The sequence below is a fragment of the Salarias fasciatus genome, chromosome 17, assembly GCF_902148845.1.
Source record: "Salarias fasciatus chromosome 17, fSalaFa1.1, whole genome shotgun sequence".
NCBI classification, from domain to species: Eukaryota; Metazoa; Chordata; class Actinopteri; order Blenniiformes; family Blenniidae; genus Salarias; species Salarias fasciatus.
Genome location: NC_043761.1, coordinates 19,372,514 through 19,388,997, shown reverse-complemented (window position 1 = coordinate 19,388,997; position 16,484 = coordinate 19,372,514). Strand labels below are relative to the sequence as shown.

At 41.4% G+C, this 16,484-nt stretch overlaps 1 protein-coding gene across 1 annotated transcript; it reads right to left on the bottom strand.

Moving 5' to 3' along the window:
- Positions 1-10,752: 10,752 nt before the first annotated feature.
- LOC115404709 (fish-egg lectin-like) lies at positions 10,753-15,958 on the bottom strand. The gene is made up of 7 exons (XM_030114102.1): positions 15,943-15,958; positions 14,633-14,869; positions 14,326-14,540; positions 14,101-14,225; positions 13,600-13,737; positions 12,114-12,183; positions 10,753-10,821 (listed from the first exon to the last, which is right to left on the bottom strand). The coding sequence occupies exons 1-7, from the start codon at positions 15,956-15,958 to the stop codon at positions 10,753-10,755; spliced, it is 870 nt and encodes a 289-aa protein (XP_029969962.1).
- Positions 15,959-16,484: the final 526 nt, after the last annotated feature.

The window sequence follows — 16,484 nt, the reverse complement described above, 5'->3', positions numbered from 1 at the left end:
ATCATTATAAGCATTACATCAGTTTCACAATGGCATGCAAGCAATAAGTAATAATTTACTCAACAACTTCTCTTTCTTGTGTATTCTCCACTTCAGAAACTTTCTTCTCTGCTATACCCATTTAGTCTACCTCATTGTCAGTCATTACATACTGTATGTGGCAGCACTACAGGTTCTTTGACGGTGATAAATAACTTCCTCCTGGTTTTCCTGATTGAACAGTCCAAGTACCTTTCTGTTCAAAGTTATGGGTGGAAATGAAGATTTAGTTGGTTTTTACACTGCTTTACGAATACATACACGCTCGTGGGGGGGCAAATTCCCATGGAATTTAATCCGAAACACCTTTTGTTATAAACTCAAACAGCCCACAGTCCGCGACAGCTAGAGATGTAACGAAATCAGACCGAATTATAGGAAAACAGAACACCGTATGTGTCTAATGCACGACACCCCTCCGCTGACTCTGTAGAACTTTATGGCATTTATTGTGGTTTTACACAGACAATATGCGCACAGCCTGCCAGCACCATGGGAATTCACTGTCAACATCCGCGAGTGATGTGATATCAGTGCTTCAACACAAGTTGGTTTTCTTTTTTTTTTCCAATGGGAAATTGCTTCTCGTACAACCCAGCACCATGACAGAGCAGACATTGAGGAGAAGATCAACGACCCAGAGCCAAGGCCAGGAGGGACAGTGATAACATGGAACCAGAGAAACCATGAGATCAGATAACAGCCCACTTCTGATGAAGTTAACTGATAAGAAGAGGAGTGAATGAAAAGGCAGACAAGGCAATAAAATGACAGAAAGGATTGGGAGCCCACATAGGAACATTTTTAAGTTGAATGGGAGGAAGTTTAGGACTCTTTCGCTCCTGGGAACCATGAAAAGAGCAGGTGAAGACAGTCCTCAAATTTAGGTGAAGACATTTCATGTGATGTTGTAGAATGAGGCTGAATAAAGGCAAACCTTTAATTTTGATCTGGCGTTTTCGTTCCCTCTCCAGATTTCACAGTAAGGATTTCGGCTTGATAAAGAATAATATTACAAAGCTCCTTTATACTACAGCTCATCTTCTTTCTCTGAGGGGAAGTAGGTATCTGTTAATAAAGCTGCTCTGCCATGCTCACCACCTGTAGTAAGTCGCTCCTGTATCTGTATCTGTATCTGTAGCTCAGCAGCAGAACCAGAGAGAGTACATTACTGGATTTGGAGGGCAGAGCTCATTTTAGGGGAAATTTCCAGGTGAATAACCACTTAAATTGTCTTTCAGGGGTTTGTTGTGTGATTTGAAATCAGTACTACCAAAGTGGCTTTCAGTATCCATCTTGATTCGGCAATTGGCTATAACAACAAAACAGACGATGATAAATCAATCATTAAAAAATAAAAGGAAAGTGACTGCAGCTGTCACAAAAATGTTCACAATTTATAGTTTGGGATGAATAATGTGTGTGTGTGTGTATGTGTGTACATGTGCATGTATGCCATGTGAACCTCCTGATTGAGATGTCAGTAGCAAAGTGAACAATGTGCTGCTTTTAAGTGGTGTGTCTTTGAAAGCAACGGGGTGCTCTCACAACACGACAGGGTAGTCACTGACACCGAGGTTCTCAAACAGGCAATGAAGACAGTTTCGGAGGAGCTGACTGTTGACAGGTCAATGGACGGTGTTACTGCCTTTGTGAAACAGGTGACTCAGTTGCAGGTCACCACTGTTTATATAGAGTGACAGGACAGGTGAAACAGATCAAACACTCTCTGTTGACAGGTGAAGCATAAGGAGGCACACACACACACACACACACGCACACCGAGTCTGTAACCTCCCAAGCAAATATTTATTTTAGCAGTACAACAGCAGAAACTTGCCATCACAATCTACAATCAACAACATGATTCAAGAGTCTAACTCAAAAACAAACAATACATTTTTACTTTTCTGAACCAAAATATCCTCTTTTAATATCTTTATTAATATTTTTTCAAAAAGATTGCATGTTAAATGAGTCAGGTTCATTTGTAAAGAAATCAAACAACAACAAACGAACATAAGATTTCATTCACACAGTAGTTTTAACAAGTTCAACAGTTGTACATTTGCTGTGCAAAAAAAAAGGTAATGAGGGACTGCCAAATTAAATTAAAACATCCATTTTCTCCCTTAAAAGAAACCTCTTTGTTTCCAGTTTCAGGAGTCCCATTATTTCTGATATTAAAGGGGGCATATGATGCTATTTTTCAGTCACGCCATATAGGTCTCAGAAGCCCAAAAAATACTATTTAAGTTCATCCCAAATTCATCCTTTGTTCGGAGTTTCAGTGATCTAAAAAGTGGCTCTGACGAGCCTTCCTCAGAACAGGCGTTTTCTGAAACCTGCTTTCCAGTATGCACTTGAACGCATGGGTCCACACGAGGGCTGTCACGATATCAAATTTTCTCTTCACGATTATCATGGGCAAAAAATATCACAATAACAATATTATCATGATATCAGCAAAAATTTAACTAATAATGGTACAAACATTCAGATTCATCTTTAATTTTATTTCTGTTTGTTTTCTCTCTTTTCCCAGATGAATTACATTCAGAATACCTTTCAAATGAGGTGTTGAAACTATATGAGAACAGTAACTGTACAGCTGCATAACAAAAGTGGAGTTACACTCAACAAATTAAAATCTGATGAACTGATGAACAGAGGATCCACAGCAGAGGCGTCATTTACGTAGGGTTGGTGGGTTATGAAAACCCTCGGGCCCTGTTGGGGTGAAATCCTGTACCACCACCACACTGCCGAGGATTTTGTTTGTTTGTTTGTTTAAATCGGAGTTGGAATGAGCGCAGCAGCTGCTTCTCTCCAGCCAGAGGCGCCGCTACTGGCTAGGGCCCCGAACTGAAGGGGGCCCCGAGGGACGGCTGACATCAGTCAATTTCAATGACAAATTTAAGGCGCTACACTAGACGCTGCAATGACAACGTGTCGAAAATCCCCCTCATGGGGCCCTTTTCCGAGTACTCACCGGTTAGTTGCTAGAAGGGGGTCGGCGGAGAAGACGGCGGATATCAGCGACACAACTTGAAACCCCCCGGACACATTACAATGACACGTCTGGAACCGACCTAACGGGGCCCCACTACTACCCAGCTTGCATCAACGTGCAGTCAGTGTTGCTAAACACACTTTTTTCGGGTTAGGATAGAGCGCCTCGCTGTCGTTGTCGACCATCGCCGACATGTTTAGTTCACTCGTGACGCTCGCTAACTGGGAGCCAGGCTAGCTAGGAGCCGGGCCGCTACCGCTGCTCTGCTGTGTTTATATGTGAGGGGAGGGGGAGGGGGGGGGGGGGGGGGGGGGGGGGGTGCTGCAGGAGGGAGACAAAGCAGGGCGGAAGAACAGGAGCGGATTTTGAAAATACACTTCAACACATTTCAAGTGGCACTAGATCCTCGATGCGATATTGTCATGTGCGAATTTTGGACACGATATTGAAATTTCATTTTTTTAATACCACGATTATCGTCAATACCGGTTTACCACGACAGCCCTCGTCCACACCCACTCTCACACACACAGACACACATGGTGGGGGCACAGTCAGGGGAAGGAGTTAATCCGCTTCTTTCAGGATAAGTGGACCAAACAAACTCGGCCGTTTCGGCTTCAGTTTCAGTTTCATTTTCACAAAATGTGGTGTAGCAAGACAGGGAGGAAACAGTTTTCAAATTTGAACGTCATATTGAGGCTATGGCAACACATACTACTATAAGAAACTCTTCACAAAGTGAAAAAAGACATAATATGTCCCCTTTAAAACCGAGTGAGTGGGGGTTGCCTTTTGTTTCAAATTGAACAGGATTAACCGTTGTGCCAGCAGTGTCACAAACAGTAACATAACAGGTGTCTGACAGTTCCACAGCAGCTAACCTCACTCCATATAAAGTAGGAACTGGGTCCCACTGACAGTATTACAGATGGGAACATTTTTTGACAGTCTCAACCTCGACAAATGTAAAATGTATAAAAGTGACAATTGTCCATATAGTAGAAGAATGAAAATTCGTGAAGACTTTTTTGCACTGCTTATCAGTGATTTTCACACTCAAGCCTTCCACCCAGCAAGTAATCAAAGTTGTAAAGAGGAGAGTGCATGCATCTTATTCTTTTGGTCTGAACTATGAATCACTAACAGTTGTCATTGAGGAAGTCTTCTCCATAGTCAATGATCTTTCTCACTGTGTTCAGTATCAGTGTGTCAGTATTCTCATCTGTTTCGGTCTCTGTGCTGTAATTCTTCACCAAGAAGATGCAGTTTATAGGAATCCCCAGGGTGGCACTCAGTTTTTCCACCTGTTTCAACAAAACAACATTGAAGAAAAGCTCTTTTTTTCTTTTTTTAAGAATTACTGTTGATTTTGCTGCAAGTGTAATATACTTTTCTAAATCACTGGAATAGTTCAGCTGATGTTGCACTATTGTTTTCGTGCTTAAAAAAAAAGAAAAAAAAAACTACTGACCTGCTCTTTCAGGTACCTGCTCTTGTAGACATTCTTGACATCTTGTTTGACCTCAGGACAGGCTTGATCAATTTTGGTGAGGATAGCTATTTGAGGGATTCCTTCAAGGAAAGAGAAAGAGAAAAAAAAAACTCAATGCATTCAGTTTCCTCAAAGTTTATGCTGAGGTTTCCAATTTGAAACTTTGTTTCGTGTCTAAAATTCCAAAGTGGGATATCTTTTTGTAGTGGTGGATGTTACATCACTAGTAATGATATAATAGGAGTAGATTTTGGATCACAAATTAACCTCACATGCAGATTTTTTGACTGTGGGAAACCAGTGAACCTGGAGGAAATACACACTCACACTGGGAGAACATGCAAATGCCACAGAGAAATGCTCTGTCTGGTATTTGAACCCAGGGCCTGTGACATGTGCCACCATGTGACCCTAATGCAAAATAAAAAGTTTAAAAATGGTCTTCCCAGGTGTTCTGTGTCTTTATCACGTCCTAATCTTTAAAGGTGCATTAAAGGTGCATTAAGGAGTTTGCACGTTTTATGCGAAACAGTGCCCCCTGCAGGCCTTGGGCGTAATGCAGCTTAGTGAAAAACTCGTCCCTGTGGCTTGCGTGCACGGAACAGGGGAACTCCTTCCTCGCTCTTTTAGTAGCGCTCAAGTAAGATTTAAGTTTCTTTTACCTGGTGGAGTCTGTGTGGAGCTGTGGCAGTGCTAGAAGCCAGTCTGTTCTTACTTTCTGGAAGATCCTGCTCAGTTGTTGCTCACTAAGCATCTGGCGGAGTAATGGCGGACAAAACAAAACCTAACTAAATCAGGCCAGCCAGAGTGTGCATTACGTCATTCCTTTCAAATTCTCCCCAAAAAAACTCTGGTGCCAGACCGGCACTGCAACTTTCAAGTGACAATTTAGCGCTGTTAGAGGTACTTGTAATGAATATGTCAGGGCACATTGTACACATCATTAAAAATGTGTAACATATTTATGGTGGAAAATAAGTATTTTTAAGGTTGTAAAACTCCTTAATGCACCTTTAAGGAGTGTGCCCATTTTATATGAAACAACGGCCGCTGCAGGCCTTGGGCGTAACTGCAGCTTAGTGAAACGCTCGCGTCTGTGGCTTAGGTCCATGTAAGTGCATGGAAGAGGGGAACTCCTTCCTCGCTCTTTTAGTAGCGCTCGAGTAAAATTTAAGTTTATTTTGCCTGGTGGGGTCTGTGCTCGAGTTGTGGCAGTGCCAGAAGCCAGTCCTTTCTTACTTTCTGGAAGCTCCATCCTCAATACTGCTAGGTTGCTGCTCGTTAAGCATCTGGCGAAGTAAAAACGAAACTTAGGGAAGTCAGGCCAGCGGGAGCGCGCATTACGTCACATCATCTCAAATTCTCTCCAAAAAAACAAAAACAAAAAAATTCTGGTGCCGGACCAGCACTGCAACTTTCAAGTGACAATTTAACGTTGTTAGCAGTACTTACAATGAATATATCAGGGCACATTGTACACATCATTGAATATTCGTAACATATTTATGGTGGAAAATAACTATTTTTAAAGTTGAAAAACTCCTTAATGCACCTTTAACCGTCACATTAAGGCTAAAATCACGTTTAAGCAGTGGCGTGCAGTCAGAGGCAGCAGGGCTAGCCCTGTCAAAAATGACACACATAATTGGAAGGTCATTCTGAAATGTGCCTGGAGTCAGTTTGTAATTTTATTCAGAAAATGAAAGTTAAATTAAGTCGAGATCAAATGTCCTGTATCCTTAAACACAGTGCAGCTCTGGCCCCTCCGCTGTGGCAGCTGGAGCTCCATTAGCTGCCTTGGATCCATCTGCTACTATAATGTGTCACGTTGTGTCATCAGCCAGTCAGATTTTGGTGTGTTATAATTGACAGATAGCTGAGGTTTCTACAGATTCTAAGGCGGGGTCTTTCAGATGAGCTTCACTGATTGGTCAGTGATTTTCTGGATAAAATTACAAACTGATCAAGTAATTGACTCCAGGCACATTTCAGAATGACCTTCCAATTATGTGTGTCATTTTTGACAGGGCTAGCCCTGCTGCCTGATGACAGCTGCGTGATGATGCTGACGCACGTTTGACATTTCTGGAAGACGATGGCGGCTGAGATAAAAGAAAGACCGGGAGATGCAATTATGAACCTGGTTTGGGTGCCGTTTTCAAGGCACCCATTTGCAGAAAAAATGGTAATTATAAACACGGGAAGGCTGACGCCTGAAATGGATGGGCTAACACAAACCAACAAAAGCGTTGTGCGTTATTTTATGATGGGAAAGGTGTGACTGGCTGCCAGCTAGCTTGGAGCACAACAAGTGGTTTTGCTGGCCGTACAGCTCTTCAACCAAAAAAAGATTGCAGGAAGGATTTCACTTACAAGTGATGGGTGAGTGCTATTTTTTGTTTTTTTAATTCTCTCCACATCAGATTGGCGCTGCTGTTGGGATATTATATACTCTCGGTGTTGCGTGTGAGTCAAAAACTCTCTGTTGTTGTTATCATATGGTTTTGAGATACTATGATTCTTATTGCTGATTGAAAATTATCTATAAACATGCACACCTCACAGTAGATCTGGTTCCACATGTCTTCTATACACTTACCTAAGGCCCGGGCTTCCTCTCTGACCTCCTTCATCTTGTGAACAGAATCATGATCCATCAGGTTTGCTGTGGCGGCAGAAACAACACAAACCAGAACATGAACTTTGTCATTTATGGTAGGATTTTTTTTGTAGTACTGTCCTTTTGGGACGCTGCCAGGAAGGAGCTGGGGGAAGAAAAAAAAAAGAAATTAAAATCACATTCGCACTTATATACAGTTTTTATATGTTTGTATAATTACGTATTCTCATGTTTTTTTTTTCTGAGATGAACAAATTTTATTTATAGAGCTGTGTTTGACGTTCTTGCTAAATAAAGAAAGAGGAAGGATGAACACCATCATTTTCATACCTTGCATCCTTCATTGACGTGTCCTTCCATGATCAGGTTGATATTTTTCACATCAATTCCTCTCGCAGAGCCCTTCTCAATACCCATGGTGTCACTGAAGATGATGGGGTAGAAGGTTCCTGGCTTTTGTTTCTGGATTGGATAACTTTTGTACTGCAAATTGAAACAAGTGATGACAATGTAAAGATGTGCTATTTGTTTCTCCACTTCAGACAATTGTTAATGAGTTGCTCAAAAAATGAGAAGTTCTGCTTTAGGCTGAAAAAAACAAAACAAAAAACAAAAAAAAAACTTGAGAAAACTCTCGACCTTTTGTTCTGACTTTAATTGAATAAATAACAGAACACATTATATGACAAGTTCTTCATACTTCCTGAGAGAAGCTGCTGTCATAGTTGCTGTCTGCCAAAGCTCGAGTTGAAATTCTTCCTCGCAGAGCGCTGTCAACCGAGTCGATGAAACTGGACTTTCCAGAGCCTGGTGGTCCATGGAGCAGAACTCTGAGATGTTTGGCTTTTGAATGAGGCTTAAACTTCTTCACATAGTCAAGGTCTTTCTTTTTCTTCCTGTTCAAAATAAGTATAAACTTCACTTGACCACATCTTTCAAAAGCTACAAATATTTGTTGTTGTTGTGTTAGTGTTGCTATGCCCAAATACTCACCCCCATGATACGTCTCGCCATGGTTTATCAAGAGCTGTCAAGACAAGCACACATCCATAACTCACATTTTCCTCTAATATTGTGTGATTGCCATTTATTTTCTTTTTTCATGTTAATTTTGGAGTCTGTGAAATATAAATTGACTTACTTGGAGGTATCTGTAAGTGTGTCTAAATAAAGAAAAGTTTGCACAAACAAACGCATCTTTGTCAGTATTCACAACCAATGAGAACATAAAAAAATCCTTGATGTGTTTAATTTAATCATCAAAAAATCGAAAGGTATAAAGCATTCTTACCAGTGATGAGCCCATGGTGAAGGAAAATAAAGCTGTCACTTGAAACCAAAAAATTGTTTTTAGAGAAGTAAATCCGAGGTGAAACGTGTCCAGTAAAGCTGTGAAGCTGTTTACATCTGAAGCCAATGCTCAATACAACCATTCAATAAACCGCTGGTGTTTAAGAACACTGCTCAGGATTTCAGTTTCTTTCAGATCACATGATGTTAATGACTTCTTCTTTCCCGTCTGGGTCTATAAAGGAAGGTTGTGGTTGGTAGACTGACTCACAATATAAATGATCAGCTCATTGTAACAATCACGATGATGAGTGAAAGAACGAATTACATAAGATGCTGTTTGGTTTGCATTATAGGCTGGATTACATCAGAGGTCTTTCAAAATGACTTTGAATTTCCAACACGTGTCCACCTGTCCAGCACGGGCGTGGAAACAGAGTCAGGGAAAGAGTCAAACAAGGAAGTACAGTAGCGACATGCTTGACAAAAAATGTAATAGTATCCCCATATTTAATACAAACACAGGTCAAAAGTATTGCAGAGATATGAAATGATTGATATTGCTAAAGACACACACTGCAAACTTCTTTTGAATGTGAGATCAAATAGATAGGGTCTATAGAGTCAAACCCCCTTGCAGAAATGTGGTTGATTTTTGCTTGTCATCACAATAACGTTTATGGGGGGATAATTAAGGGAAAAAAACAAACTAGGAAGAAGATCAAAAGCCCGGAGCCAAGCCCTGGAGGGATGATGATAAAACGGAGCCAGAGAAACCATGAGATCAGATAACAGCCAGCTGCTGATGAAAAGAACTGATAAGAAGAGAAGTGAATGAAAAGGCAATAAAATGACAGAGGACTGGGGGCCCACATCGGAACATTTTTAAGTTGAATGGGAGGAAGGTCAGGACTCTCTCGCTCCCGGGGACCATGAGAGGAGCAGGTGAAGACAGAGTCCTCAAATCTGGATGGAGGCATTCCATGTGATGTTGTAGTACATGACTGAATAAATGTAAACCTTGAGTTTTGATCTGGCGTTTTTTGTTCCCTCGCTAGTCAAAGATTTCACAGTAAGGATTTCGGCTCGAGCAACAAAAATCTTCCAACTCTCCTTTATACTACAGCTCATGTTCTTTCTCGGAGGGGAAGTAGGTATCTGTTCATGATACTGCTCTGCTGCGCTCACCACCTGCTGTAAGTCCTTCCTGTATCTCCTCTGCTCAGCAGCAGAACCAGCGAGTACAGTACTGGATTTGGAGGGCAGAGGTCATGTTGGGCCATTTGCAGGTGAATAACTACTTCTATAGCCATTCAGGGGTGTATTCCCTGATTTGAAATAAATATTGTCAAATTATCTTTCAGTATCCTTGTATCAGCAGGTGGCGCTCTGATCTCTTCCTCAGGTTCTTCTGGACTTCCTTGCAGGTGTGTCCACTATTTTCACAAATAAAGCAGTGCTGTCATGTTGATCCACTGCTTATTCATTAAATCTATGCGGTTTATACCAGAGATGATGAATCCTAGCATTGATTACATAATGAGATTCCTGAACTTTATCTTGTTTTTAAGACATTGTTCTTCCTTGTTGTCAACTCATGCATATGCTGACACTAAAACCCTGAACAAAGTAAGATGATTCATTCTTGAACATTTATCCAGGCAACAAGGTGAAGCTAGCCCATAAGATCATTCCTCTGTTTTCTATCCACAATTCATCCAAGTGAGTGTTTTTTTAAGAAAACAATTCATGATGTTGTCTGTCACACTGGTCGGCTCTACAAGAGTTATAGTCTACTTTTGAAAAAAATTGTCTTTGCTGTGGAATCAAAATGACTTTCTATACTACAGTTTTTCGCCTTTGGTTTGGCTCAATTCTTGAAAGAGAAAGTAAATAAAGTTTTGATATCACACACTGTGACCATACTGCCAATGAAACTGTAATTATTCCTATGCACACAAAGTAACTTCCATGCATCAGAGTACAACACTGTGTAATACAAACACACACAAAAAAAATAACAAAGAAAATCATAAATAGTGCTGTGAATGCATCTGGAGTTTCATAGCTCACCTCTTCACTTGTCACTGTCCTCAGCATCCCTCTGTCAGGTTTAAGGTCTAATATTGCTATATGGTCTTCACTAATTTTGGCAGTTGAACAGAAATGAGCCAGAAATTCACCAATGGAGGAAAATCAATTTGAGTTGTGATAACTACTTTATGACTTGTTTGGCACTTTATCTGTACTTCCACCTGAGCAATTGATGCTGTGGTCTTCCTGACCAGTGACAGCTCATTGTTGCGTTGTGTTGGACGTCCTGGTGTTGATGCAGCTGCTCGTGGAGGGATTGAGGCAGGGGAGCTGAGGAACAGGAATAAGAAACACTGGCTCAAACAAAATTAAAATACAAACAGAGAAAGGAGTTGGCATCGATGGCTCATCATCCAGCTGTGGATAATCAGCTAGCTCTGTCTGCATAAGGAAGACCACAACATCACTTGCAAATTATCTCTGTTTGCTCTTTGTGACCTTACGACCACCTGCTTTAGTAACATTAAAAAAAAAGAAGTTTTAAGTCATAAACAATCACCAGCCTAACACAGCCGTGGCCGAGTAAACGCCAAATTTGCTGCTGTTGCTCACAGGTTGTAAATATGCCTTTATAGCGTCCATCTCGTAACTCGATGTTCCTTGTGGTTCGACCCAATCCGGCCACTATGGTCTTAAATAGTCACTTTTTGAGCTTCTCTACTGCCTCACAGACCTTTGGTAGCCATGGGCGTCCTTCATCTTCCGATCTCCTGGTAGATTTTTGTCATTGCGGGTAGCGCAAGGTAAATTTAGGAGCATCCATGGTAGAAAGAAAATGTAATAAAATTGATAAAACCCAGTCACTGCACTGGTTTTAAAAGTGTCAGGGATGAATCCATGAGTCTACTGTGACCTCTACTGACGTCATGCCCTGCCCAATCAGCGGCCACCTGTCTGCCGGCGTCAACTTCACGGCCCTGCTTGGAACCACAGAGAAGCTTGGCTGAGTGGATACCACAAAAGTACCTAGTATGGCATAAGAATACATAACGGAAACACGCAAGAACCAGGTCGAACAGAGTCGAGTAAGGGTAAGAAGGAACGAGAGGAAAAAGGCCTAGTTTGATGCTTCCATTACTAAAACATGCAATTCAGGAGAAATTCTGGATGACAGGAAAAATTCAGGTCTTCAAAACTAAACTGCAAAGGAGATGCTGTTTATCTTTTCTTTCAGTGCAGATTATTTGTAGGGAAAGAAGCTCATACAGTGTTAGGTTATTATCATTTAATATTACAGATTATTTTGTATTTTCTTTCTGTTTCTGAGTAGCAAGTATGTGTGAGTGCAGGAGTGGGGTTCTTTAAATTAGTATTTTTTTTTTTTTTTTTTGGGGGGGGGGGGGGGGGGGGGTGTCATAATCATCCTTTGAAAGAGATTGTTTGTTCAGACCTTCACTATCATGGACTAATATAGGTTCCCCGCCCAGCGTTACAAAGCACACCTGACACCCACCCACACACTCACAACTCAGGAAATAGCCTAAATAAATCAAACTCTAATATGAAATGATGATAAACTAACAGTGTATGACCTTCTTTTTCTGTAAATAATTTTGACCTGCCAGGGTTCCCGGCTCCCGGTGGCTGGGGTGGTGGCTGGGGTCTGGTTTCTGGGACTGCAGCCAGTCTTCTCTGAGGTCAGAGGTCATATAGGCATGATCACGCTGAGTTTTAATCACTCTTCATATTCTGCATGTGGACTCAGTCACCTTCTTGTCTTATGGTGGGTTAGACTAATGGCTATCTGTATTAGGTCTCTCCTGATGTCCTGGTTTGTAATTTAATACCTTGATCCTCAGTTTGCATGTCCCAGATAACTGCCAGCAATGTTCTATAGCAGAAATTTGTTGGGTGCTCTCTGTTATATTTCTGTGCAGGTGAAGTAGCCAGTCATCTGGAGTGTCAGTGTCACGACAGTGTTTGTTTACTTGTTTCCTTCGCACTCTGCCTTTCTGTCTTTCTGTCCCCTTGTCATTTCCAGCAAGATCATTATTCAAAATAAATAAATAAAAAAAATATCATATTATCAAGAGGAGCTTTATACCTATAAACTTCACTTGGACTGTTGTGGAATTTTTGGTGAATCAGAGCCAAAGATGACGAGTCAAGGTGTTGACGCTGCACAAGGAGGATTTGAGGATTGCAAAGGAAGCACACACAAATCAGCTGATTGAGAGCAAGGCTGTTGCTCCGAGGAGAATCCAACCCAACTCTGGCATGACTTCTGGCCACGCCATCTCATATAGCTCGATCTCACCAGACTAGCAAACACTGTTTCCAAGTGACTTCAGACAAAACAGAGCGGCCTTCACACTGTGTTCCTGAGAACTTTGAAAACAAAGCATTATTCCACATCATGGACGAGTAAATATGTCAGGCACATTACAACAGCCAGACCTCCTTTTTGCTGCTTCAGTTCTGGACAGAAGAGCTTTGAAAAAAATAATGAATAAAATACATGAGACTGGACATAAATTGAGATGATCTACTCTGAAACCAGGAAACAGCCCAAAAGATGACCAAGAAGAATCTTTAATAATAATTCATGAGAAATGCAAGAGTCAAACGCTTTAACTGAATAGTCCAAAAAGGTTCATTGGTCTTCCAAGTTATAATCCAAAAGCAAAGGTTCTTTTCCAAAGACCAGATTGGTATTTAGTTATTTACCTGACGGTTTCGGCAGCTGTCAGCTGTCTTCTTCAGAGTGGGAGAATAGCGCCAAAACCTGTACAAATCAGCTGACAAGATACGTCACCACAACATCACGTGACAAACACTCTGAAGAAGACAGCTGACAGCTGCCGAAACCGTCAGGTAAATAACTAAATACCAATCTGGTCTTTGGAAAAGAACCTTTGCTTTTGGCTTTAACTGAAATTGTCATTGAAACTATGACAGCCTAAAACCAAGACACTGTGAATTGAGTACAGCCAAAATTCAATGAATGTTTGAGTCTCAATAATGTCATACATCAGTCACTGGTTATTTATTTTCTGTGCCCAAATCACTATGGAGTTGACTGTGTTTCAAAGACAGTGATTACATTACTTTGTGCACTTCAGGATGGCACCAATGTCATTTATGGCCCACAGGACGCCCTGGTCATAGCTGATGTGTCTCATGTTGCTAGTCAGTGGTATTAGACTCCAACCAGTTCCCATTGGATAAGCAGAGGAGATTCCAGTTCTGTTGGGAGAAAACATGAATTTGTATCAATTCCGTTCATCATTCAATAAAACTGCATACAATGCAGTAAAAATTTCCTTATCAAAGTTGTTCTGACTGTATGGGTTTCACTGTTTTTAAAAGTCTTTCAAGTTGCAAATATCAAGGCTCCATATCCATGACAATGACAATGTCATGGATATGGAGTAATAATGGCCCACTTTAATTTTGTTTACATCACAGTCACCGAAAACAACTTGGCTTCTGCGGTTTCTGTCTAAACAGACTTTGTTTTAAAACTGTTGCAGTGTAGAAATTCAACTTTTCTGAAAGGAAAATGCTAAAACTTGATATGTAGTCATGTAAACGGGCCAAAGTTCACACCTCTCAAAGAGCTGGCCCTCTTTGTTTATCATAAAGACAGATCCATCTGTCCCAGCTTCAACAATCGATGCTGCTCCGTTTATGACCGTCCAGTCGGTCGTCTCACAAGAATCGGGCTTAATTTTCTGCAGCAGACGTTTAAAAAAAAACAAAAACAATTTAAAGCAGTATATTAGTAATAATGAAGGAATTCACTGCTTAACCAGAAATGAACAAAGGATTTACCATAAAGAAGATTTTGTGGGATGGCATCACTGTCCAGCATCCATGTGAGTTGCAACTGATATAAAGCCGTGTTATCTCAATACTGTCCCAGCTCACAGAGCCAACTTGATTGAAGGCTGAAGCAAAGCTACTCTTCAGACAGTGAGTGGAAGCAGAGCTGTTGACTCCAACCACCTGCCCTTCACCTCCTGCATCCAGCTGAATCAAGCTCTGGCCTGTGGACACACAGAGGGACATCATCTCTGCAAACTGTTCCCATTGTGCTGTGAGTGGAAGGGAAAGGGTTAAAAGACTGTCACATATTTACCACTCATTAGAATGAAATCGCCAGCTACATATTTGTAGACTTTTTCTGAACTGTCGACTCCCCAGATTCCTGCAGGTCCCACTGAGACGTGTTTGAGGGGGACTGAACTCAGTTTGGTCCATGTCGATTCAATCAGAAAAAACACTTCAGAGTTGTCGTTTCTCATCACAACTTGTCCCTGTCCAGCATCGATCTGTGTCGCACCAGAGTGCTGTGGACCCAGGTCACAGGTCCAGCCTGTGGAGACAAAACCAACAGATTTGTGTAGGGGTGTGTATTCTCTTTGAAAGAAAAACTACTTAAGCCTCTATAGTCTAAAACAAATTAAAATGTACACCTACCATGTCTGGTGAAATGCCGCCACCCGAAAAAATAAAGCCACACAAACACAAAGATTGTTATGAGCAAATATGAATCAATGAGTTCTCTTCAATAAATGAACATTGTGAATCACCAGGATTATAAACTAGGGATGAGCGAGTACACCACTATCTGTATCTGTATCTGTTTACCCATCCAAATTATCTGTATCCGTATCTGTACTCGGAGGGGGCGTGACCTAAAACGGAAGTGGGCGTGGTTTAACCGGAAATTGGGTGGGGCAGAAATTGGCGCACTATTTTAAGTCTGAAATTGATATGGATTGTTCAGAAGTTGCTATATTTGTTCTTTATTTGAAAACTATTTACAGAATCGTTTCACTGATACAATGTGCAAGGTTTTTTTTATTTTAGTCACAACATGAATATTTTTAAAGTTATATAAATGATTATTCATTCACACAACAGCCTCAGAATAAAGATTTGATTTTTTTTTTTTGTCACAATAGTAAAAGAACTATTTACAGAACAAGTATTTTTATTGAGGCAGAACATGAATATTTTTAAGTGTATGAATTATTTTACATAACAGCTTCTCTATAAATGTTGTCCTGGGTTGGGATAACCTGACACGCCAGATGGACAGTTTCATATGTCCGCCACGGAAATATTTCACAAGTCCATCTGGGTAGCCGCTCTTCTGATTTGATTTCAGAGGCGGGACCTTCAAAACAATCCGTAGTTGACGATTGGACGACCGTTCGAACCGAAGAAGAAGCAGATTGGACGACCGTTCTGATTGACACGCGACACACTCACCACAGACCAATCCACATCAAGCCACGGTGTGACGGAGCTTATGTGCTCTGCTGCTGAGAAGCAGTAGACATCGTTTCCTGACAAAAAGACTTTAAGTGATGTTCTTTGCTCCTCTTTCAAAGAAGAAATTGAGTCGCTTTCCTATAAAACTGCAGATGTTGCCGTGTTCACGGAGATCGCTTCGCATGCCGCCATTGTTTTCAAACTTTCATGCGCTTCCCTCTGTCGTCACGTCTTCTCGTCACTTCCGCTCCTCCCGTAGCTCCCGCCTCTTTCTCCTGATTGGGCCGGCAACATTTTAACCCGGTGAAATCACTGGTCTATGGAGCGCTACAAGATGGGATCTGCAGGATTTAGGAACTGAATCAGGCAGGCCCATCTGCTATGCAAGGTTAGGGTTGGGACTGCCTCCCCCCCAGATCCCCACCGGAATCTCCCCGGTGTCCCGGAAAATCTCTGATCCGCCCTGCTGAGCTTCCTGGTCCTGTCCGTGGCTGCAGCGCCGATCGTAGTGAACCTCGGCCCAGTTATCATCTCTCTCTCACAGATCACAGCCTCCCGGTGGAGCACAAGCCCAAATTAATATGAAAAATAAGAGAAAAAAAGGAAAAACAAAACTGCGAGGGAAAACGAAACTTAACCCCCCCCCCAAAAAAAAGAAAAAAACCCAAGCGTGCACAGTCTTACGACATTTCGACTTTAAAAGGTTTTCC